This window comes from Hyperolius riggenbachi, chromosome 10 (assembly GCF_040937935.1).
Source record: "Hyperolius riggenbachi isolate aHypRig1 chromosome 10, aHypRig1.pri, whole genome shotgun sequence".
Taxonomy (NCBI): Eukaryota; Metazoa; Chordata; class Amphibia; order Anura; family Hyperoliidae; genus Hyperolius; species Hyperolius riggenbachi.
In genome coordinates, this window is record NC_090655.1 from 273,042,055 (window position 1) to 273,065,471 (window position 23,417).

Here is a 23,417-nt window from a genome sequence, read left to right on the forward strand (position 1 = left end):
TCAGGTGTTCACTTGGTGTTTAAAGCACACATTCAATTCTTTGTTTAGTGGAAAATAATGAATACAATTGCTTAATTTTTACAATGTTTATTTATAGATAGTGTTTGCCCATTGTAAAATATTTCCTCTCAGTGATTTACATTCTGCAATGTATCACTGGTGGTAACATCTTTAGTTCTGCCAGGTGATCTGTTCAGAATGTTCGTTACTGAGAGTTCTATGTAGAGGGAGACACTGGTAGCTTGGCAGTTGGAAAAGGCTGTTATTTCCCACAATGCAATGAGGTTCACAGACAGCAATTGGTCATGACACCCCACTGTGGGAGGAGATTCACCACAATATCAGCCATACAGACCCCCCTGATGATCTATTCGAGAAAAAATAAAGACTTCTCTAAGGGAAAAGGGGGTATCAGCTATGATGGGGATGAAGAACAATACAGGGTTCCACTTTAAGTTTCCCTTTAATGACTACATGGATTTGTCTTTTATCTACACTCTTAAAATAAAACATTGTTGATTAATTGAGCTAGTTTACTTAGCTAGTTAACTGGTAGTCTAGCAGCCTAAGTGTAAAGCAATGTAGTACCGCCCCTACTGCCATTCACCACAATGGTGCTGGGAAAGGAGCTTTTCCTCGCGGTAATCCGCACAAACTGTAGAAACAAATCCACAACACATCGATGGCTCCAATAGAACTCCTCTGTTTATTAAATGGCCGAAGCAGGACAGACAGAAATGTCTGACGCGTCTCACACAGCGAGGTGTGTTCAATCATAGCCTGACACTGACGTGTACAAACAGGAAATACATACATCGCAGGAAATGAACAGAGGCGCCAATAGGATAAAATATGTTAAAAACGTTAAAATTGCTGAGGAGGCAGTGGCGGACTTACCTCCTCAAAGCAGACATGAGACTATCAATTTTCAAAGGTTTAGATTTATTAATTTCCTCCAGAAAACAGTTGCAACGCATTTCGCAGGTGTAGCCACGCTTCATCAGGCAATAGGGGATGGAGCATACAGCAACAAGTGTCTATGTCTCAGCCTAGCGCCTCTGGGGGAGTATATTAATAAATCTAAACCTTTGAAAACTGACAGGTTCATGTCTGCCGGGGAGGTAAGTCAGCCACTGCCTCCTCAGCAATTTTAAAGTTTGTTTTGCTTATTTTATCCTGTTGGCACCTCTGTTTAATTCCTGCGATACCAGTGTCCACCCCTGGTGGAGGGGTGATATACTCCCTTCTTTCCCATCTACAGAGAGCGACTTCTTAATCCTGAGTGGGGACAGGTCTTAATCTCTCCACCTGCATTTACAGTGGTTGCCTATTGGGAAACCCTGGTTTGCGAGTATCAATTTACTTACTTACACTATCCATCAAATCCAATACATTCTACACTATAGTGGGCTCTCGTCGTTTCTCTTTTTGTAGGGAATACATACATGTTTATAGCCCCTCCCACAGGAAATGCATACACGTTTATAGCCCCTCCCACAGGAAATGGCTGACGCGTCTCACACAGCGATGTGTGTTTAGTCCTAGCCTGACACTGACATGTGCAAACAGGAAATACATACACCTTTATAACCCCTCCCACAGGAAATACATACATGTTTATAATCTCTGCCACAGGAAATACATACACCTTTATAACCCCTCCCACAGAAAATACATACACGTTTATAATCCCTGCCGCAGGAAATACATACACCTTTATAACCCCTCCCACAGAAAATTGGCCACACACAGAGAAAAGGGGAGAGGAGTAATTCTCAATCCACTAAGCTTTTTTTGAACGTTTGATAATTTACCTCAGGGGTAAATTTTAATTTTGAATAAACTAAGGCGTTATAGATTTATCAAATGTTTTCTTCATAAAAACGTTCAATAACTCTATAACACTTCAGTGAATTCAAAATTAGATTTTACTCATGAGGTAAATTATCAAACGTTCGATAAAGTGTCCATTCATGTTCGATAAAGCTTAGTGAATTGAGGCCTATAACATCAATACATCAGATTTAAATCACAGTGCGCATTGAGTCCATCAGGTCTCTGTGTATCCAGCTGGAAAATCCACACCCATCACCTCACATACCAACAGCTTATGATAAATATCTTCTCTGCATATCGGATGAATCCTTTCCTCTATACCTTTCCATGAGAAAGACCTCATATCAGCTCTATGGCCTTCAGCAAAGTGTTTCCATACATTATATTCCCAGAAGTCTGAGAAGCTCCCCTGAAATGTTCAGCAGTCCTTATCCTGAGAGGCCCAGTCATGCCCCCCACATACTGCACACAACAAGCAGAACATGGAATGACATAAACCACGTGATCAGAGCTGCAATTAAAGTGGAGCTGAACTCTTGCACAGGACAGAAGAAAAACAGAAACACACCCTGTATATATATGAGAGAGAGAGAGAGAGAGAGAGAGAGAGAGAGAGAGAGAGAGAGAGAGTTTAGCCTGTCTAATTCCCCCTCATTTGTGTCTAATCTCTAGTTGTTATTAGATCTCTGAAAGCAGGGCTGTGGAGTCGGAGGTGGAGTCAGGCAATTTTGGGTGCCTGAAGTCGGGAAAAAATGCACCGACTCCGACTCCTAATGAATTTGTAACTGTAATTAACCACTTCACCACTGAGGGGTTTTACCCCCTGACCACCAGAGCAATTTTCACCTTTCAGCGCTCCTTCCATTCATTCGTCTATAACTTTATCATTACTTATCACAATGAAATGAACTATATCTTGTGTTTTTCGCCACCAATTAGGCTTTCTTTAGGTGGGACATTATGCTAAGAATTATTTTATTCTAAATGTGTTTTAATGGGAAAATAGGAAAAAATGTGGGAAAAAAATATTATTTTTCAGTTTTCGGCCATTATAGTTTTTAAATAAAGCATGCTACTGTAATTAAAACCCATGAAATGTATTAACCCATATGTCCCGGTTATAAAACCATTTAAATTATGTCCCTATCACAATGTTTGGCGACAATATTTTATTTGGAAATAAAGGTGCATTTTTTTCAGTTTTGCATCCATCCCTAATTACAAGCCCGCAGTTTATAAAGTAACAGTGTTATACCCTCTTGACATAAATATTTAAAAAGTTCAGTCCCTAAGGTAACTATTTATGTTTTTTTTATTGTATTTTTTTTTTTTTTAATTACAAAAAAAAAAAAAAATTGGGGAGTGTGGGAGGTAATGAGTTAATTTATTGTGTAAATGTAATGTTTGTATGTGTAAAATGCTTTTAGGGTGTAGTTTACTATTTGGCCACAAGATGGCCACACAGTGTTTGTTTACATGCGACCTGTAAGCGTCCGGAAGGACGCTTACAGGAAGCAGTAGGAGGCTGGGAGACGCACAATGATCTCGCTGTTTCTGAAAGAAGCAGCAGATCATTGCGGGGGCTAGATCAAAGAACGGGAATGGATTTTCCCGTTCATTTATCTCCGGGCGAGCGGGCGGCGACGTGCACGAGCGGCGGGTGCGCGCGCACGAGCGGCGGGAGCGCGGACAGCGGCGGTAGCGCGGAAGGTACGGATTTCTCCGTCCCTGGTTTTTTAGGAGGGAAAAAAGGGGCGGAGAAATTCGTACTGCTGGGGGTAAAGTGGTTAAAATAGAAAATATGATAAAATGTTCTATTTCTCAGATAATAGTCATTAAAAATAATGTATATATACAGTAATAGCTGTGCTTAGTCCACAAAAATGAAATAAACCAATCAAACTTAGTTACTTGTGCTGCTTCAATAAAGCAGTCCCTGTATTTTTAAGGTCAGATATACATATCTGATTGTGACTGTATATATGATGTGTACACAGGAATCTCTTATATATACTAAATAACATCTATGCTGTAAGAATAAAGCCTGATGTGTAGCTGTGTCACTAATAGAGATGGTCAACGAGATGGAAATAATTCTGCATTGATGCTGATTTATGCAAATGTATGCACTCCCTTTGCTGATGAAATTTCATCTGTCTCAGGTTTACTTTGTTACACAGTAGTACTATACTCTACATATGCACTCCCCACAGAGCTGCAGGGAATCCACTGAGAATGCTGTGCACATTGAACACAGAAGTGTTGTCTGTTTACAATCTCCTCATTCCCCTGCAGAGTACCTGCACATCATTCTTACATGTACCCACACTTACATTGCCTAGGGCCTGATAGATGTTCTTTGTTCCGGTTTGTACCTTTTACAAGTACTCTTACCAAGGACTAGTTTTAGTCTAAAGGGAATAAATATAGTAGTCTACATATCCTTCTCACTTCAGTTGTCTTGTAAAATTCCTAAGCGTTGGCAGTTAAGAGACGAATTTCATGTTACATACTTTTAATCAACAAAATTGTAATATGCAAATTAGAGGGGTCGGAGTCGAGGAGTCGGTGGAATCCTAAACTGAGGAGTCGGAGTCAGTGGATTTTTTGGACCGACTCCACAGCCCTGTTTGAAAGCACAGGATGTTAACAATATGTCTGCTTCCATGAATCAGACAAGACTAGACAAGACACAGAATATTTATATTGTGCTTTACTCCTGGAGGACTTAAAGCACCAGAGCTGCGGCCACTAGGACATGCTCTATAGGCAGTAGCAGTGCTAGGGAGTCTTGCCCAAGGTCTCCTACTGAATAGGTGCTGGCTTACTGAACAGGCAGAGCGAAGATTCGAACCCTGGTCTCCTGTGTCAGAGGCAGAGCCCTTAACCATTACACTTTCCAGCCACTATCAGGAAGAAGAAACAGTGCAGATTTTGTATCAGTTGTTACAAAGAAATGATTCTGTTTAATGGTCATTATGCCGTTGCTTATCTTGTAGAGCAGGGAGGACATTCTGAGTTCAGGTCCGCTTTAATCTGCCGGGAATCAGAGACGTCCTACTATAACTATAAGATAAAACCGATCTGCCGACATTGTGTACAGCACAGCAGCAGCATGTAGGCTTCCCCCCTATAGCGCCCCCCCAGCAGCAAGCCAGGCAGGATGTGTATTGGTGATGGTATAGGAGTAGTTTACTGTAATGTAGCTGAAGACACAGCCTAGTTGTCTGCATATTGCCAAATAAAGGAAGTTGTACAGCAGTGCCGACCATCCTCTTTCCGAATAATGTATTGCTGAATCTCCAGCCAGAGCACGCCATCTCTCTGCAAAAGCGGGGGTGATCCAGATTAGTGATGTCATGTCTAGGAGAACTCATGTGATTTGTGTCATCAGCTGATAGATTTGCACATCCTGCTTTAGCACATGATCCTGACCATCAGAGAATTACATCTCTATCACATGACCAAACTGATCACATGCTTCTCCATGAGTTCTCCTAGACACGACCATCACTGATCCAGATATTGTCCCTCCTCCCTCTAGAGCCATAGTGCCAATGGTATCATGAATCTACATACATATATAATTAGGGACGGTCAGTGAGCTGCTGATAATTCCCAGTGGATGCAAAGTTCATGCAGCTTGGAAATGGATCAGATGCAGCAGCTGCATAAACGTTGCATATCATTAGCATACAATTTGCACCATCTCAGAGTTATTAGCATGTCACTGACCATCACCTGTTATCAGCCTGACAGAGAACTGCAGAAGGTTCAGTCTATTTATTAATGATCCAGCAGATGGAATAGAGAGAAGTGTTTCCCATCTCTGCAGAGGATACAGGATTATGCAGAATTATCACCACTAAGCAGGACAGTGACATATTACAGCAGCATCTGTATAGTATGGCCACTTGTCGCGGGACACTGCATTAGTGGTTGTTACGGTAACCCCAGCGGCGCACCTGCAGAGGGGTCACGTATGACGTACAGCGCATGGGCTCCACTGGAGTTACCGTAACAACCGCTAATGCAGAAGTACAGAGGACCTGGAGCTGTATATCGGCAGGCGGCCGCAGTGTCCCGATATGACGCCAGCAGCTGCAGGAGGAGGAGTGTGTCTACATGAACCGGAGCGAGGGGGGAGGGGCACAGCAGCAGGATGAGGTGCAGTATGGAAGGGTTAGCGCAGTGTAGCTTAGCTGGTGGGGCAGGCATCTAAAATTTTACTTTTGACATTAATAGGTAAAATCTGATTGGCTGTTTGTGGTTCCACCCAGGTGTGCAGGGGGGAGGGGGGGGGGTTGTGCACTCCTCAGCTTAAATACACAGGTGCTGAGAACTGCAAGCAATAGAGATATCAGAAAGACTCCGCCTCCTGCAAATGCACAGACCAGGCTTATGCACTCCTCAGCCCATAGACACAGGTGCTGAGAACTGCATGCAATACAGACAACAGAAAGACACCGCCTCCTGCAAATGCACAGACCAGGCTTATGCACTCCTCAGCCCATATACACTGGTGCTGAGAACTGCATGCAATACAGACAACAGAAAGACTCCGCCTCCTGCAAATACACAGACCAGGTTTATGCACTCCTCAGCCCATAGACACAGGTGCTGAGAACTGCATGCAATACAGACAACAGAAAGACACCACCTCCTGCAAATGCACAGACCAGGCTTATGCACTCCTCAGCCCATAGACACAGGTGCTGAGAACTGCATGCAATACAGACATCAGAAAGACTCCGCCTCCTGCAAATACACAGACCAGGTTTATGCACTCCTCAGCCCATATACACAGGTGCTGAGAACTGCATGCAACAGAGACATCAGAAAGACTCCACCTCCTGCAAATGCACAGACCAGGTTTATGCACTCCTCAGCCCATATACACAGGTGCTGAGAACTGCATGCAATACAGACAACAGAAATACTCCGCCTCCTGAAAATGCACAGACCAGGTTTATGCACTCCTCAGCCCATATACACAGGTGCTGAGAACTGCATGCAACAGAGACATCAGAAAGACTCCACCTCCTGCAAATGCAAAGACCAGGCTTATGCACTCCTCAGCCCATATACCCAGGTGCTGAGAACTGCATGCAACAGAGACATCAGAAAGACTCCGCCTCCTGCAAATGCACAGACCAGGCTTATGCACTCCTCAGCCCATGTACACAGGTGCTGAGAACTGCATGCAACAGAGACATCAGAAAGACTCCACCTCCTGCAAATGCACAGACCAGGTTTATGCACTCCTCAGCCCATATACACAGGTGCTGAGAACTGCATGCAACAGAGACATCAGAAAGACTCCACCTCCTGCAAATGCAAAGACCAGGCTTATGCACTCCTCAGCCCATATACCCAGGTGCTGAGAACTGCATGCAACAGAGACATCAGAAAGACTCCGCCTCCTGCAAATGCACAGACCAGGCTTATGCACTCCTCAGCCCATATACACAGGTGCTGAGTACTGCATGCAACAGAGACATCAGAAAGACTCCACCTCCTGCAAATGCACAGACCAGGTTTATGCACTCCTCAGCCCATATACACAGGTGCTGAGAACTGCATGCAATACAGACATCAGAAAGACTCTGGCTGGGTGCACACACAGAGTGTGAAAGGTCGCGTTTTCTGTCATGTGCGTTTTTAGTGCATTCGCATTTTTTCCCACATACGCGTTTTTCTAGCATTTTCCATGCCTTTTTACACGTTTGCGGTTCGCATACACATAATGCATATGAGTTTGTATGCGTTTCATATGCATTTCATATGAGTTTCCACATTGCGTTTAATGCAAATCACTAGGAAGACACCAGGAAGTGGAAAAACAACACAGAACAATAATAATAAAAAAAAAGCATAAAGAACGCAATATATTGCATTCCCATTGACTTTCAATAAGTGCGTTTTTTAATTATTATGCAACAAAACCAGCGTTTTTAAAAATGCATACATTGTATTGTGTATCAGTGTAGGGAAGGAGCTGCTGCTGATACAGGGACAGTGTTAGAGAGGCTGTAGTATGATATAGTGCTGTGTAGCAGTCAGTGTAGGAGAGAGGAGCTGCTGCTGCTGATACAGGGACAGTGTTAGAGAGGCTGTAGTGTGACATAGTGCTGTGTAGCAGTCAGTGTAGGGGGAGGAGCTGCTGCTGTTACAAGGACAGTGTTAGAGAGGCTGTAGTGTGATATAGTGCTGTGTAGCAGTCAGTGTAGGGGGAGGAGCTGCTGCTGCTGATACAAGGACAGTGTTAGAGAGGCTGTAGTGTGATATAGTGCGGTGTAGCAGTCAGTGTAGGGGGAGGAGTTGCTGCTGCTGATACAGGGAAAGTGTTAGAGAGGCTGTAGTGTGATATAGTGCTGTGTAGCAGTCAGTGTAGGGGGAGGAGCTGCTGCTGCTGCTAATACAGGGAATGTGTTAGAGAGGCTGTAGTGTGATATGGTGCTGTGTAGCAGTCAGTGTAGGGAGAGGAGTTGCTGCTGCTGATACAGGGACAGTGTTAGAGAGGCTGTAGTGTGATATAGTGCTGTGTAGCAGTCAGTGTAGGGGGAGGAGCTGCTGCTGCTGATACAGGGACTGTGTTAGAGAGGCTGTAGTGGGATATAGTGCTGTGTAGCAGTCAGTGTAGGGAGAGGAGCTGCTGCTGATACAGGGAAAGTGTTAGAGAGGCTGTAGTGTGATATAGTGCTGTGTAGCAGTCAGTGTAGGGAGAGGAGCTGCTGCTGATACAGGGACAGTGTTGGAGAGGCTGTAGTGTGATATAGTGCTGTGTAGCAGTCAGTGTAGGGGGAGGAGCTGCTGCTGATACAGGGACAGTGTTAGAGAGGCTGTTGTATGATATAGTGCTGTGTAGCAGTCAGTGTAGGGGGAGGAGCTGCTGCTGATACAGGGACAGTGTTAGAGAGGCTGTAGTATGATATAGTGCTGTGTAGCAGTCAGTGTAGGAGAGAGGAGCTGCTGCTGCTGATACAGGGACAGTGTTAGAGAGGCTGTAGTGTGACATAGTGCTGTGTAGCAGTCAGTGTAGGGGGAGGAGCTGCTGCTGTTACAAGGACAGTGTTAGAGAGGCTGTAGTGTGATATAGTGCTGTGTAGCAGTCAGTGTAGGGGAGAACTGCTGCTGATACAGGGACAGTGTTAGAGAGGCTGTAGTGGATATAGTGCTGTGTAGCAGTCAGTGTAGGGGGAGGAGCTGCTGCTGCTGATACAGGGACAGTGTTAGAGAGGCTGTAGTGGATATAGTGCTGTGTAGCAGTCAGTGTAGGGGGAGGAGCTGCTGCTGCTGATACAGGGACAGTGTTAGAGAGGATGTAGTGTGATATAGTGCTGTGTAGCAGTCAGTGTAGGGGGAGGAGCTGCTGCTGCATATACAGGGACAGTGTTAGAGAGGCTATAGTGTGATATAGTGCTGTGTAGCAGTCAGTGTAGGGGGAGGAGCTGCTGCTGCATATACAGGGACAGTGTTAGAGAGTCTGTAGTGTGATATAGTGCTGTGTAGCAGTCAGTGTAGGGAGAGGAGCTGCTGCTGCTGACACAGGGACAGTGTTAGAGAGGCTGCAGTGTGATATAGTGCTGTGTAGCAGTCAGTGTAGGAGGAGGAGCTGCTGCTGATACATGTACAGTGTTAGAGAGGCTGTAGTGTGATATAGTGCTGTGTAGCAGTCAGTGTAGAGGGAGGAGTTGCTGCTGCAGATACAGGGACAGTGTTAGAGAGGCTGTAGTGTGATATAGTGCTGTGTAGCAGTCAGTGTAGGGGGAGGAGCTGCTGCTGCTGATACAGGGACAGTGTTAGAGAGGCTGTAGTGTGATATAGTGCTGTGTAGCAGTCAGTGTAGGGAGAGGAGCTGCTGCTGCTGATACAGGGACAGTGTTAGAGAGTCTGTAATGTAATATAGTGCTGTGTAGCAGTCAGTGTAGGGGGAGGAGCTGCTGCTGCAGATACAGGGACAGTGTTAGAGAGGCTGTAGTGTGATATAGTGCTGTGTAGCAGTCAGTGTAGGGAGAGGAGCTGCTGCTGCTGATACAGGGACAGTGTTAGAGAGTCTGTAATGTAATATAGTGCTGTGTAGCAATCAGTGTAGGGGAGAGGAGCTGCTGCTGCTGATACAGGGACAGTGTTAGAGAGGCTGTAGTGTGACATAGTGCTGTGTAGCAGTCAGTGTAGGGGGAGGAGCTGCTGCTGCTGATACAGGGACAGTGTTAGAGAGGCTGTAGTGTGATATAGTGCTGTGTAGCAGTCAGTGTAGGGGGAGGAGCTGTTGCTGATACAGGGACAGTGTTAGAGAGGCTGTAGTGTGATATAGTGCTGTGTAGCAGACAGTGTAGGGGAGGAGCTGCTGCTGCTGATACAGGGACAGTGTTAGAGAGGCTGTAGTGTGATATAGTGCTGTGTAGCAGTCAGTGTAGTGGAGGAGCTGCTGCTGCTGATACAGGGACAGTGTTAGAGAGGCTGTAGTGTGATATAGTGCTGTGTAGCAGTCAGTGTAGGGGGACGAGCTGCTGCTGATACAGGGACAGTTTTAGAGAGGCTGTAGTGTGATATAGTGCTGTGTAGCAGTCAGTGTAGGGGAGGAGCTGCTGCTGCTGATACAGGGACAGTGTTAGAGAGGCTGTAGTGTGATATAGTGCTGTGTAGCAGTCAGTGTAGGGGAGGAGCTGCTGCTGCTGATACAGGGACAGTGTTAGAGAGGCAGTAGTGTGATATAGTGCTGTGTAGCAGTCAGTGTAGTGGAGGAGCTGCTGCTGCTGATACAGGGACAGTGTTAGAGAGGCTGTAGTGTATTATAGTGCTGTGTAGCAGTCAGTGTAGGGGAGGAGCTGCTGCTGATACAGGGACAGTGTTAGAGAGGCTGTAATGTGATATAGTGCTGTGTTGCAGTCAGTGTAGGGGGAGGAGCTGCTGCTGATACAGGGACAGTGTTAGAGAGGATGTAGTGTGATATAGTGCTGTGTAGCAGCCAGTGTAGGGGGAGGAGCTGCTGCTGATACAGGGACAGTGTTAGATAGGCTGTAGTGTGATATAGTGCTGTGTAGCAGTCAGTGTAGGGGGGGGAGCTGCTGCTGCTGATACAGGAACAGTGTTAGGGAGGCTGTAGTGTGATATAGTGCTGTGTAGCAGTCAGTGTAAGTAAATGATCTAGATTTGTTTTTTCAGGATGAATTAGGCTTTTAGAGCAGTGTTCTCCTCAGAAATTTTTTTTAGCCGAGTGGCATGAAAAAGCAGCCAGGTGGGGAAGTATGGGCCTTTTCCCACTTGAATGTGCAATCGCGATGTGATCACACAACCTACAATTTCCACTACCCATGACTGTGGCATATAGCCACCGGGAACTTAGCGCGATCGTGCGACAATTGCCATGTGGGAAAAATGTTTTCTAGTGGGAAATGAGCACTGCGATTTACATGTTATCGCGGTGCTCATTGGGGAAGGGGGGTTAGGTTTACTTAGCTGGGGCTTCTTCCAGCAATCTATCAGGTCCCTTGCTGTAGTTTCAATCTACTCCTGAGGAAGCCGGAAGCCGGCGAAACTGTTGGGAGCGCCTTCCCTCTCCCACATGGGACGCCGCACCGCCCCAGCCACCTAGCAGCAGGATCCAGCAGGCGCTTTCCATCCGCTTTGCACCCGGCCCAGCGTAGCATATAATAGCTGATATATTTCTTATGTATATATATATAAACAAAAAGTAGACACACATGTCCCTCTATTTTTTGCCACTTTCATTTAGAAACTGTACTACTCCAGTGTGTTGCTGTCCTCTCCGAAATATCCCCGACTCTGGCTGCGGACACGTCTGCACCTCTCTCAATCGTGCTCCAGAGGCCAGGATGATTCTGTGCTTGTGCAGTTCAAGCATAATTAAACTACATAAATGCAGAATGCTCCAGACTACAGGAGCATGAGTGAGAGAGGTGCACAGACGAGACCTTGCATGCACAGTAGCCTGCAACCAGCTGTGGTTGGAGATCTTTTGGAGGAAACAGCAGCAGCCTGTGTAACCACAGAAAGGGACCAGATAAGACTGCTAGAAGAAGCCCTCCCCTCAGAGACTGTCAGTTTTAGAGAACAATGCTTAGGTTGGCACTTTTTTATATTCTTGACTTGCTTTGCCTGGATAGACACTTCTCCCCATTAACTTCCCACATTCCTTTAGCGAACTCTCTTTGAAATGCAGAGAAGTGATTTACACTCTGCTCCATGTTTGTTTTTGTAGGTTAATTACCTGGCTGCCTGGTGACCAGTGAGCCTAAAAGAGTTAGAGGTCCTCTGCAGTACTGGCGTGCTGGAGTGACTTGTATCAGTGAATGAGCTGTCACTGTGTAACGTCACGCTGCCGTGCACACTGCCCGTGCATTCTGTGTGCAGAGCAAAGATGATCCTCCCCGGTGTGATGGCTGCTGCTACTGGCTGGACGGAGTTGTGAGGGGCGGGGAGCACTCGGCTGCCTCTCTGTTTTTACTGGCTGGAGGGAGGCACCAATGGGTAGGAGGGAGGGAAAGAAAATGAGCCTTCAGCTACCCGGGACCTAACAGGCATGCACACACGAATAATAAAATGTCTCTGGACAGACACTTGGCCAATTAAGCCACCTGGGCGGCCGCTGATTTTACCCGGGCGGCGCGCCCTGCTAATATGCCCTGGGGAGAACACTGTAGAGTGTGAAAATTTTATTTAGTAATTAAGTTATTTTCTATGCATTTAAAGAGACTCTGAAGTCTAACCCCCCCCCCCCCCCCCCCGATTCTACTTAACAGTTTTCTTTAGCATTAAGGCCCTACCTGAAATGCCGCGTCCCGCAGCTGAACTCGCAATTAAAACCCCTAAAATCTTTCAAAAGTTGTGGATTTTGCTGCTTGGGGGAGGCAGAGCTTTGGTCTGTAGCTCTGCCTCCAGTCCAATCAATCTGCACTGATCGCCTCCTCTCCCCGCCCCTCTCAGTGAAAGAAGACTGAGAGGGTGGGGAGAGACGGAGATCCACGCAGATTGATGCGAGTAGAGGCAGAGCTACAGACCAAAGCTCTGCCTCTTCCAGGAAGGAGCCCCAAACCTTCCCCCAGGGATTTCAAGGGTATTAATTGAGACAGGCAGGGCATTAATGCTGAACAAGACTGTTAAAGTGGATCCGAGATGAACTTTTACTCATTGCATAATTGTGTTCCTTTCCTATTGTTTATAGGGCATTCCTCAAGCCAAATACTTTTTTTGTTTTTGTTTTAATACTCTAATTCCCTATAAACTAAACAAGCCCCGCCCAATTTTTCAGAGAGCCTTGGCAGTAGCAAGGGCTCATGGGAGCTCAGTCTGGGCAGGAGGGAGGAGGAGGGGGATTAGTTTTTTTTTAAGTCTGAGTGCTGATGGTGTAGATAAGCCTGCCTCTGTGTAATGTTTACAAACAACATGGCTGCTGTCATTGCATCACAGGAAGAAATAACCATATTCTATTAAAGCTGTTTGCAGCTAGATTTGCTGTTTAAACCATCTAAACTTTACATAACATATATAGACAAGTTACTTGTTATAGTTAGTTTTTCATCTCGGATCCGCTTTAAGTAAAAATTGGGTTTTTTTATGCTTCATTGTCTCTTTAAAGTGGTATCGTCACCATAAAAATCAAATTTCAACAGCAACTGGTCTGAGTGTATTAAAGTGAACCTCCAGACTAAAAATTGACTCAGCAGCACTGAAAAGGCCTGGTGTTTCTTTAACTGTTTCACAGCATCAGAACCTTGTTTCTCTTATACAAGCCACATTTTTAGCTGCACAGAAAAAAACTGCCCGGGCTTTTTTCCCCTGATGCTGTGCAAAGCATGATGGGATTTCTGATGTTGTTGTTCTCGTTCTGCTGTTTTGGTGCAATTTGTTTTTTTTTTACATTTTGAATTTGACATTTGAAGCCTAGTGTGTGCAGCTGGGAGGGGTGATCAGGACACAGGACAGTTGGAACTGTCTCTCCTGCTCCCTGTCACCTCCTTTCAACTAAAAAGATGGCTGCCCCCATGACAAAGATGGCAGCCCCCATCACAAACATTTGCCTGTTCTTTTAAAACAGGCTGGGCAAGAGATTATATTACCTATCTATTCTAATTAACATAACTAATGTAACTTGATGACAGTATGTTTGTTTAGGCTGAAGTTCCCCTTTAATGACTAACTGTAAATGGTTTATTGCAAGCTTTCCAAACGTTACGTTTCTTCTTCAGGCATTATTCAGAACTGGATCATCTATTTTATGGTTCTGATCCAGTTCTGTATAATGCCTGATGAAGAAACAATGTTTGGAAAGTTTGCAATAAACCATGTACAGTTAGTCATTAAAGTTATCAATGGAATCAACATTTGTTGGTTTGATGTCTGCATTTCTGCTCCTCGACTAACACTGGACCACACTGTACTTGTTTTCATTTTACAAGTCTTTTATTTTAGTACAGATTATGAGAAAATTTAATTGCTTTTGATTCAGTTTGTGACTAAAAAGAATACACAAGACATGGGCATCAACCCTAAAACTCTCTAAAAACTCTATTCTACTACTTATCACAGGTAAAACCACAGGTCTCTTGTTGTTTTGCTAAGACTTTCCCAAGTTTGATCATCCTTTTGAAATTGAATTTTTATGTTGGATTGAGTTTGCCCATACCTATTTTTTATGTGACATGGGTCCAAGCTTTAAGACGCACCAAAATATATTCTACAACTCATCACGGTTAAAATATTACCACATGTGCCTCATTTAGTAACAAACTGGTGGTACACTCTCCACAACTACACTAGACGTGTGTGTGTGTATAATATATATATATATATATATATATATATATATATATATATATATATATATATTTGATAGAGTGGCTTGCAAAAGTATTCGGCCCCCTTGAAGTTTTCCACATTTTGTCACATTACTGCCACAAACAATCAATTTTATTGGAATTCCACGTGAAAGACCAATACAAAGTGGTGTACATGTGAGAAGTGGAACGAAAATCATACATCATTCCAAACAATTTTTACAAATCAATAACTGCAAAGTGGGGTGTGCGTAATTATTCAGCCCCCCGAGTCAATACTTTGTAGAACCACCTTTTGCTGCAATTACAGCTGCCAGTCTTTTGGTGTATGTCTCTACCAGCTTTGCACATCTAGAGACTGAAATCCTTCCCCATTCTTCTTTGCAAAACAGCTCCAGCTCAGTCAGATTAGATGGACAGCGTTTGTGAACATCAGTTTTCAGATCTTGCCACAGATTCTTGATTGGATTTAGAACTGGACTTTGACTGGGCCATTCTAACACATGGATATGTTTTGTTTTAAACCATTCCATTGTTGTCCTGGCTTTATGTTTAGGGTCGTTGTCCTGCTGGAAGGTGAACCTCCGCCCCAGTCTCAAGTCTTTTGCACACTCCAAGAGGTTTTCTTCCAAGATTGCCCTGTATGTGGCTCCATCCATCTTCCCATCAACTTTGACCAGCTTCCCTGTCCCTGCTGAAGAGAAGCAACCCAGAGCATGATGCTGCCACCACCATATTCGACAGTGGTGATAGTGTGTTGTGAGTGATGTGCAGTGTTTATTTTCCGCCACAAAAAAGTTCAATTTTGGTCTCATCCGACCAGAGCACCTTCTTCCATATGTTTGCTGTGTCCCCCACGTGGCTTGTGGCAAACTGCAAATGGGACTTCTTATGCTTTCTGTTAACCTGCTTTAAATTTCTCAATAACTTTATCCCTGACCTGTCTGGTGTGTTCTTTGGACTTCATGGTGTTGTTGCTCCCAATATTCTCTTAGACAACCTCTGAGTCCATCACAGAGCAGCTGTATTTGTACTGACATTAGATTACACACAGGTGCACTCTATTTAGTCATTAGCACTCGTCAGGCAATGTCTATGGGCAATTGACTGCACTCAGACCAAAGGGGGCTGAATAATTACGCACACCCCACTTTGCAGTTATTGATTTGTAAAAAAAAACGTGGAATCATGTATGATTTTCGTTCCACTTCTCACATGTACACCACTTTGTATTGGTCTTTCACACGGAATTCCAATAACATTGATTCATGTTTGTGGCAGTAATGTGACAAAATGTGGAAAACATCAAGGGGGCCGAATACTTTTGCAAGCCACTGTACATCCAGTTGCAATTAAAGGACAACTCGAGTGAGAGGGATATGGAGGCTGCCCTATTTATGATCCTCTGTCTCTAATACTTTTAGCCACAGACCCTGAACAAGCATGCAGCAGATCAGGTGTTTTTGACATGAGCGTCAGTTCTAACAAGATTATCTGCATGCTTGTTTCAGGTGTGATAGTCACTACTACAGCCAAATAGACAAGCAGGGCTGCCAGGCAACTGGTATTGCTTGAACTGAAATAAATATGGCAGCCTCCATACACCTCTCACTTCAGTTGTCCTTTAAGTGGCGACTCATGGCTTTGACTTGATGGACAGATGTCTTTTCTCAACCAAATTTTATAAATTTGTGGTCATTACAGGCAGACAATCACATGACAATAACTTTGGCTTGAATGCGAATTATATGCATCTTCAAGACTGGCCAATCATATCTATTTCCTGAGAAACGTGATGCACTACATTTGCATACAAGTCAGAGGTATTTGCATCTCATTGTCCCTCCATACACATAAAGCATTGGCCATACATGAAAAGCAGTAAATTGTAGAGCTTGATGAGACAATGGAAGCAATGATTTTTTTCTTGGGGAAAGTGGTGTGAAATGGAACCAGGGTCCCCTATTATGGGTAATGTTGTCATGACTGACCACTAGTAATACAACAGGGGGAGGAGTTACAAAGTTCCCAGTGATGTCAGAGGGACAGATGGTTTGCATAGTCACCCATGATGCACTATGTGGGTAACTTCCTGCTCACATGAAGCTGAACACTTAGGAATATCTTCTGTATTAGGAAGGACTGACTGTGCTTTGCTTCGCTAATTCTGTAGAGAAGCTTTTTGGTTCTTTTTAGCCAGTTACAAGAATATTATTGGTATTAAATCTCCATAGCATATATGTAAGACCGCTGCTGCCAAAAGCAGAAATTAGAGCACACGATAAACAGCAGGCGACAGACCAATCCAACTGATTTTTTTTTTGTTTTAAATAGACTCTGTAACAAAATGTTCAGCCTTATTTCTTCTATCCTATAAGTTCCTATACCTGTTCTAATGTGGTCTACCTTACTGCAGCCTTTCCTAGTTGCACAGTCACTGTAATATCTCTGTTATACAATCCAATCTTCTTTCCTTTGTCAGCTTTGTAGGCTCAGGCAGGAATGTGCTGCTCTGCTGTGATAGGTAGAAGATATACATACCCTCTCCACACCCCCTCCAGGCTCTGTATGGGTCACAGACTGAGCTTCTCTCAGCCTATCACATGCTGGTTAGCAGACATGTCTTTTGTTTGTAAACACTGCCTAAAACTGGCAATTACAAGCCAGGATTGCAGCAGGGAGTGGCAGAAACAGCACAGAGGGGCCCAGGATAACATAATGAATAGAATGGTATGCTTTTTATTGTAAGAATTTTAGAGTACAGATTGTCTTTAAGGATTAGTGTTCTGATAAATATTGTTTTGATATTTGTTTGCAGCATTACAATATCATTAATTATCAGTTTGAAGTTTATGTCAGAAATCACTTTTTGTATTTCTTAATTACGGTTTCGATAAATATTGTTTTTGCAATTTCTGTTCTTAATATAATGTCGTAAATTATCGTTTTGACCTTTGACACATTTGAAATGTATCGCTTTCTGATGTCGGGGCCGTCCAACAGAAATTTCATTTTAAGAATTACTGTGATAAATATTGTTTTGAAATACGTTTAGAGCATTATAATATCATTAATTATTGCTTTGAACTTTATTATATTAAAAATGTATCACTTTTTATATTTCAGAATTAGGGCTTGATTCAATAAAGCGGTGCTAACAGTTAGCACGCTGGTGAAAAGCCCCTTATCACGCCTAAACTCAGTTTAGGTGTGATAAAATAAACTCGTGCGCAACCGCGCAAGACTTTGCGCGCTGGACTTTGCACGCAAGTTTATTCCTCAAAACGGTGCTAGCCTACTTAGTGCAATGGTTATCATGCCCAAAAGTCTTTAGGCGTGCTAAGCAGGTTAGCACCACTTTGTGAATCAAGCTCTTAGTGTTTCCATACATATCATTTTCAAATTCTGAGAATTAGAATGTCGTAAATTATTGCTTTGAACTTTTTATTGTATTAGAAATGTATTGCTTTTTGTAGTAACGTTATTTGCAGCAGAGAAAGTGGGATTCAGGGTTAGGAGTCAGGAAGGATGTTTTAGGACCACCAGGAGGGTTTTAGGATTAGGAACCGCCAGGGGGTTTTAGACACCACCATGGGGGTTTAAGCTTAGTCACCACCAGGGGGTCTTAGGGTTAGGCACCTTCGGGGGAAAATTAATGGTATACACCTGGCAAATTTTGACTTAAAAGTTCCTTTATTCAACCAGCAAGTAATTTTCTGACAGGAAATGACATAAGTAGAAGACACTGTAAAAGAGGCATTATTGTGGAAAAAAAAAATCAGATTTTATTTACATTTGAGCAACAAGTGTCCAGTGCAAAATTATTCATACTCTTCTCAATAATCAATAGAAAAGCCTTTATTGGCTATTACAGCGATCAAACTTTTTATAAATGCAGAACAGCTTTTTGCATGTCTCCACAGGTATTTTTGCCCATTCATATCTTTATCAATGAGCTCCAAATCTTTCAGGTTGGAGGGTCTTCTTGCCCTCACCCTGATCTTTAGCTCCTTCCACAGATTCTCAATTGGATTCAAGTCAGGACTCTGGCGGGGTCACTCCAAAATGTTAATGTTGTGGTCTGCTAACCATTTCTTCCTGACTTTTGCTGTGTGTTTTGGGTCATTGTCATGCTGAAATGTCCACTGGTGCCAAGGCCAAGTTTCTCTGCAGACTGCCTGATGTTGTCGTTAAGAATCCTCATGTATCACTCTTTTTTCACGGTGCCTTTTACTGTGATAAGGTTCCCTGCTCCATTGCCTGAAAACACTCCCAAAGCATCAGGTTCCCACCACAATGTTTGACATAGGGGATGGTGTTCTTTGGGTTGAAGGCTTCTCCTTTTTTTTACGCCAATTGAATGAAACATCATTGTGACAAAAAATTAAATTTTTGCTTCATCTTATCATAACACAGGAGTCCAGAATTTGTCTTCTTTATCCTGATGAGCATTTGCGAAGGCCAAGCAAGCTCTTGTGTGCCTTATCTGGAGAAGTGGCGTCCTCCTTGGTCTGCATCTGTGGAACCCAGTAGTGTGCAGTGTCCGTTGGATTGTCTGCCTTGAGAAAATGCCACCAGCAGAGCCCAGATTCACCAGGATGGCCTTGGTGGTGATCCTTGGAAATGTTTTCACCTCTCTCACTATCCTCCTGGGCAGCACAGGTGTCGCTTTTGGCTTCCAACCACGTCCTCTGAGATTTTCCACAGTGTGGAACATCATGGGCTTGATTCACAAAGCGGTGCTAATTGTTAGCACGCCTGTGAAAACCCACTTAGCACGTCTAAACAAGCTTTTCGCGCATAAAACTTTACGCGCGCAAAACTTTATGCGCGTAAAGTTTTACGCGCGTACTGCACAGAGCGCAGGGCGCTCCGTGCGAAGTGCCCATTAAAGCCTATGGGACTTAGCGCGCGCAAAACTTTGCGCGCGCAAAGTTAGCGCATGATCTGATTGAGAAATCCGGTGCTAACCTACTTAGCACCCTGGTTGGCGCGTCTAAAGACTTTAGACGTGCTAAGTAGGTTAGCACCGCTTTGTGAATCAAGCCCCTTGTATTTATAAATACTTTGCACTGTAGCTACTGGAAATTAAAACATTTAGAAATGGCCTTGTAGCCCTTTCCTAACTTGTGAGCAGCTACAATGTGCACAGGTCCTCACTGAGCTTCTTTGTCCTAGCCATGACTGTCCACAAACCAACTGCAGAGAGCTGCTGTTCTTCACCTGTTGAGTTGATTAAAAACAGCTGTTCCCAATTAATCAGGGTAATTAGGAGGCTTTAGAACAGTTTGGACTGCTTGGAATGGTATAGAACTTTGGATTTTCCCACAGACTGTGACAGTTTGTGAAGGGTATGAATAATTTTGGACTGGGCACTTTTTGCTCAAATATAAATAAAAGCTGTTAAATGTTTTTTTCCTGCAATAATGCCTCTTGTTCAGATTTGTGCTACAGAGGTTGTGGCCAAAGTGCTGATCAATTACTTAGCTGGTGGGAATGTCCTACTGTCTCCTCATACTGGATCATGTGTTTTCACCTCATTTCTGAGGTCCTAGGGAAAGAGATCCAGGCTGACCTATGGGTAGCCCCATTCCACAAACGCATTCCTCGACTATCAAAAAATGCTAACGCTTTCATAGCTCATGTTTGCCTTATTTTTACTAGCTAAATCGTGGAAGAACTCCCCACCACCACCTAAAAACAACCTAGTACTGAAGATAAAAGAAATCTATTCACTAGAACACATCACCTCCTGTGTGACCAATAAACCTGACCACTTCCTAGGGGTTTGGAGCATGTGGTCGGACTGGACTTCCTCCCATTAATCGTTGCCGGAAAAAGTTCTATGTGGAGTCTGTTCCCTCCTGGCATAGGGATACTTGGATCTACGTGGCACGTTCTTCGCCTAAGCCAACCATAGGACTATAACCATTGACCCAAATCTAACGCAATCTGCTGAGATGGACACTATTTTTATTTTTCATTATTTTTTTCTGTTCTTATCTTTCTTATTTTATGTTTCTACTATGCCTTATGTTAATGCAGTTGATCAGATTTTCATCCATTGCCCTTTCTACTTTCTATAATATGTAATTAAGCCTAATAGGACGTTGACTCTTACACCTGTTCCTCTGCTCACGTCCACACTAGACAGAAATGTGAATGGCTTCTTGTTATTGTATTTCCTCTGCATTTGACTATCTTAATAAAATTTTAAATTTGAAAAAAATAATAATAATAATGCCTCTTGTACATCCGTTTATTATCTTTTGGGAGGCACCTATGTCATTTCCCATCAAAAATTACTTGCTGGTTGAATAAAAGTAACTTTAAGTGAAAATTTGCCAGGGGTATGAATAATAACGGGCAGCACTGTGTGTGCCTCACAAGAGTATCCTTGAACTTTGGGTGACTACACACATTTTTGCCAATTGCACTGAAAGTGTACCTGAGAATAAAAATCAGAATCAGTTATACTTACCCGGGACTTCCAGAGCTGCACTGTGATCAGGCAGAGTGGTCCCAAATGACACCAGTTGCCCCACTTTGTGCTGTGGTAATGATCACCCTTGCCAGATCTGTCATTTTGCACTTGGCATAGTTGCTTACTAGAGGGATATTTAAGCTACTTTTCACTTCAGTCTCCCCTCCTCCACAAATCACTCACATTCTTACAGTCCCTCCCCCAATTACTGGCATCATGTGATCTATACTGTATACAGTACAGCTGAGACATATTTCTTAGACAGCTCAATAAGTATTTTGAATATCTAATGTTTATCACTCACCTGTGCTCATCCTTGTAATAATGTCTTCCTCCTTAGATGCTCTCATCACGTCCCCCTCCGCTATAGGCTGCTGATCACTCCTCACATATGTCTCTTCTTCTTCCTCTTTACTTGTCCTCATCATGTCACCCTTCTCCATAGACTGCTGATCACTCCTCACATACATCTCTTCTTCTTCCTCTTTACTTGTCCTCATCATGTCACTCTCCTCCATAGACTGCTGATCACTCCTCACATACATCTCTTCTTCTTCTTCCTCTTTACTTGTCCTCATCATGTCACTCTCCTCCATAGACTGCTGATCACTCCTCACATACGTCTCCTTTTCTTCTTTAATTGTCCTCATCAAGTCAACCTCCTCCATAGACTGCTGATCACTCCTCACATATGTCTCTTCTTCCTCTTTACTTGTCCTCATCATGTCACCCTCCTCCATAGACTGCTGATCACTCCTCACATACGTCTCTTCTTCTTCCTCTTTAATTGTCCTCATCACGTCACCCTCTTCTGAGGACCACTGATCACTCCTCACATATGTCTCTTCTTCCTCTTTACTTGTCCTCATCATGACACCCTCCTCCATAGACTGCTGATCACGCCTCACATACGTCACTTGTTCCTCTTTAACCACAGCACTTCCATGCATCAGTTTTCCACCCTAAGTGCACAAAAAGAGAGAAAATGTGAAGAAAAATTACAGCATTCACAGAAGCAAACAATGTCATACAGTTTCGAGTCACTGATGACCCTTATCTGACCTACCTGATAATGGTGGGAGGTGGTGCGATCATCTTGCGGACAATCCCAGGAATAAAGAGGACCTGTACATCTCTCTGGTGGGTTTCTATTACTGGATACATCTGTAGGAAACATACACACTGACTGAATACATTGTCTCTATGTGTTTATCAGATGATGGGGGAGATCTAGGTGGACCCTCCGTACTGCTCTCTCTTTTGTAAGAAATTAAAGTCTCCTCTTACCCGGTGATGTGAGGGGCGGCTGATTCTCCATCATGGCGTCCTTGTAGAGGTCCTTGTGTCCTTCTATATACTGCCACTCCTGCATGGAGAAATAGACGGTGACATCCTGACACCTTATAGGAACCTGACACACACAATAATACAGTCACTACCCAGAAACCCCCTTGCGGTTACTGGATAATATCCCATAATCCCCAGCACTGCCCACCTCTCCTGTCAGCAGCTCTATCATCTTCCTGGTGATTTCCAGAATCTTATGCTTGTTGTGTCCCTCAGATATCAGGGAGTGAGGTGGTGGCACCGTGATGGTCACAAGATCACCAGACTTCAAAGCAGAATAACTCTGAATAGAGAAACCAAAATAATGTCACATGAATTCCATTCAGAATCCCACTCACCACTCTGGTCACCTGTGATAAGAGTGATGTCATGTGATCTCCCAGAATGCTCCTCACCTCACCAGTCAGCAGATAGATGATCTCCAGTGTGAGGTTGAATATCCTCTCGGTCATGTGACTCTGGTCCTCGTCCATCCTCAGTGATGTGGTCATGTGATCCCTACAGGAAGCTGCTGCCTTTGGATGGATAATAAGGGGATGCGACTCAAGGTTGCACAGTTGTCAGTGGTGAAACTATCAATACAGGATCCCCCTCCCCCAGCACTCCCCATTGCTGTCACTTGTGGGTGGTGGGGCCATGCAGAGTATTGCAGGAAAGCATAATAAGCTGGTTTATAGCTACCTGTGCACTATACTCACAGCATGCTGCAGTCCTGTCCTCCCTCTGCCTCCTCTCCAGCTGGCCTTCTCTCCTCACATCCCCCTCCCACTGTTACCATTCCTGTGATGTTACAGCAGTGCTGGTAGTGGTAGATGGATGAGGATATGAGGAGAGGCAGAGACTGAGGCTAATGGGAGCAGAGGAAAGGAGCACACTGTGACAGCTAACTATAAACCAATGTAATCCTTCCTGTTACTGCTCTCCATGGAGGTGGGGGAAGGATCAATACT

The 23,417-nt window shown here is 44.0% G+C and overlaps 2 protein-coding genes across 2 annotated transcripts in view; both read right to left on the reverse strand.

Annotated features, from left to right (window-relative positions):
- The window catches only part of LOC137535445 (zinc finger protein 585A-like), a 184,376-nt gene that overhangs the window by 90,320 nt on the left and 70,639 nt on the right, over window positions 1-23,417 (reverse strand). The gene's annotated exons all lie outside the window — the stretch shown is intronic.
- Window positions 1-23,417, reverse strand: part of LOC137535864 (uncharacterized) — a 60,531-nt gene that overhangs the window by 1,455 nt on the left and 35,659 nt on the right. The window contains exons 2-6 of the mRNA XM_068257744.1: window positions 22,863-22,982; window positions 22,616-22,750; window positions 22,408-22,531; window positions 22,187-22,284; window positions 21,851-22,082 (exon numbers count right to left, since the gene is read on the reverse strand). Coding sequence (XP_068113845.1) covers window positions 21,851-22,082; window positions 22,187-22,284; window positions 22,408-22,531; window positions 22,616-22,750; window positions 22,863-22,958 — 685 coding nt within the window. The 5' untranslated portion in view covers window positions 22,959-22,982. The remainder of the gene's footprint in view (window positions 1-21,850; window positions 22,083-22,186; window positions 22,285-22,407; window positions 22,532-22,615; window positions 22,751-22,862; window positions 22,983-23,417) is intronic.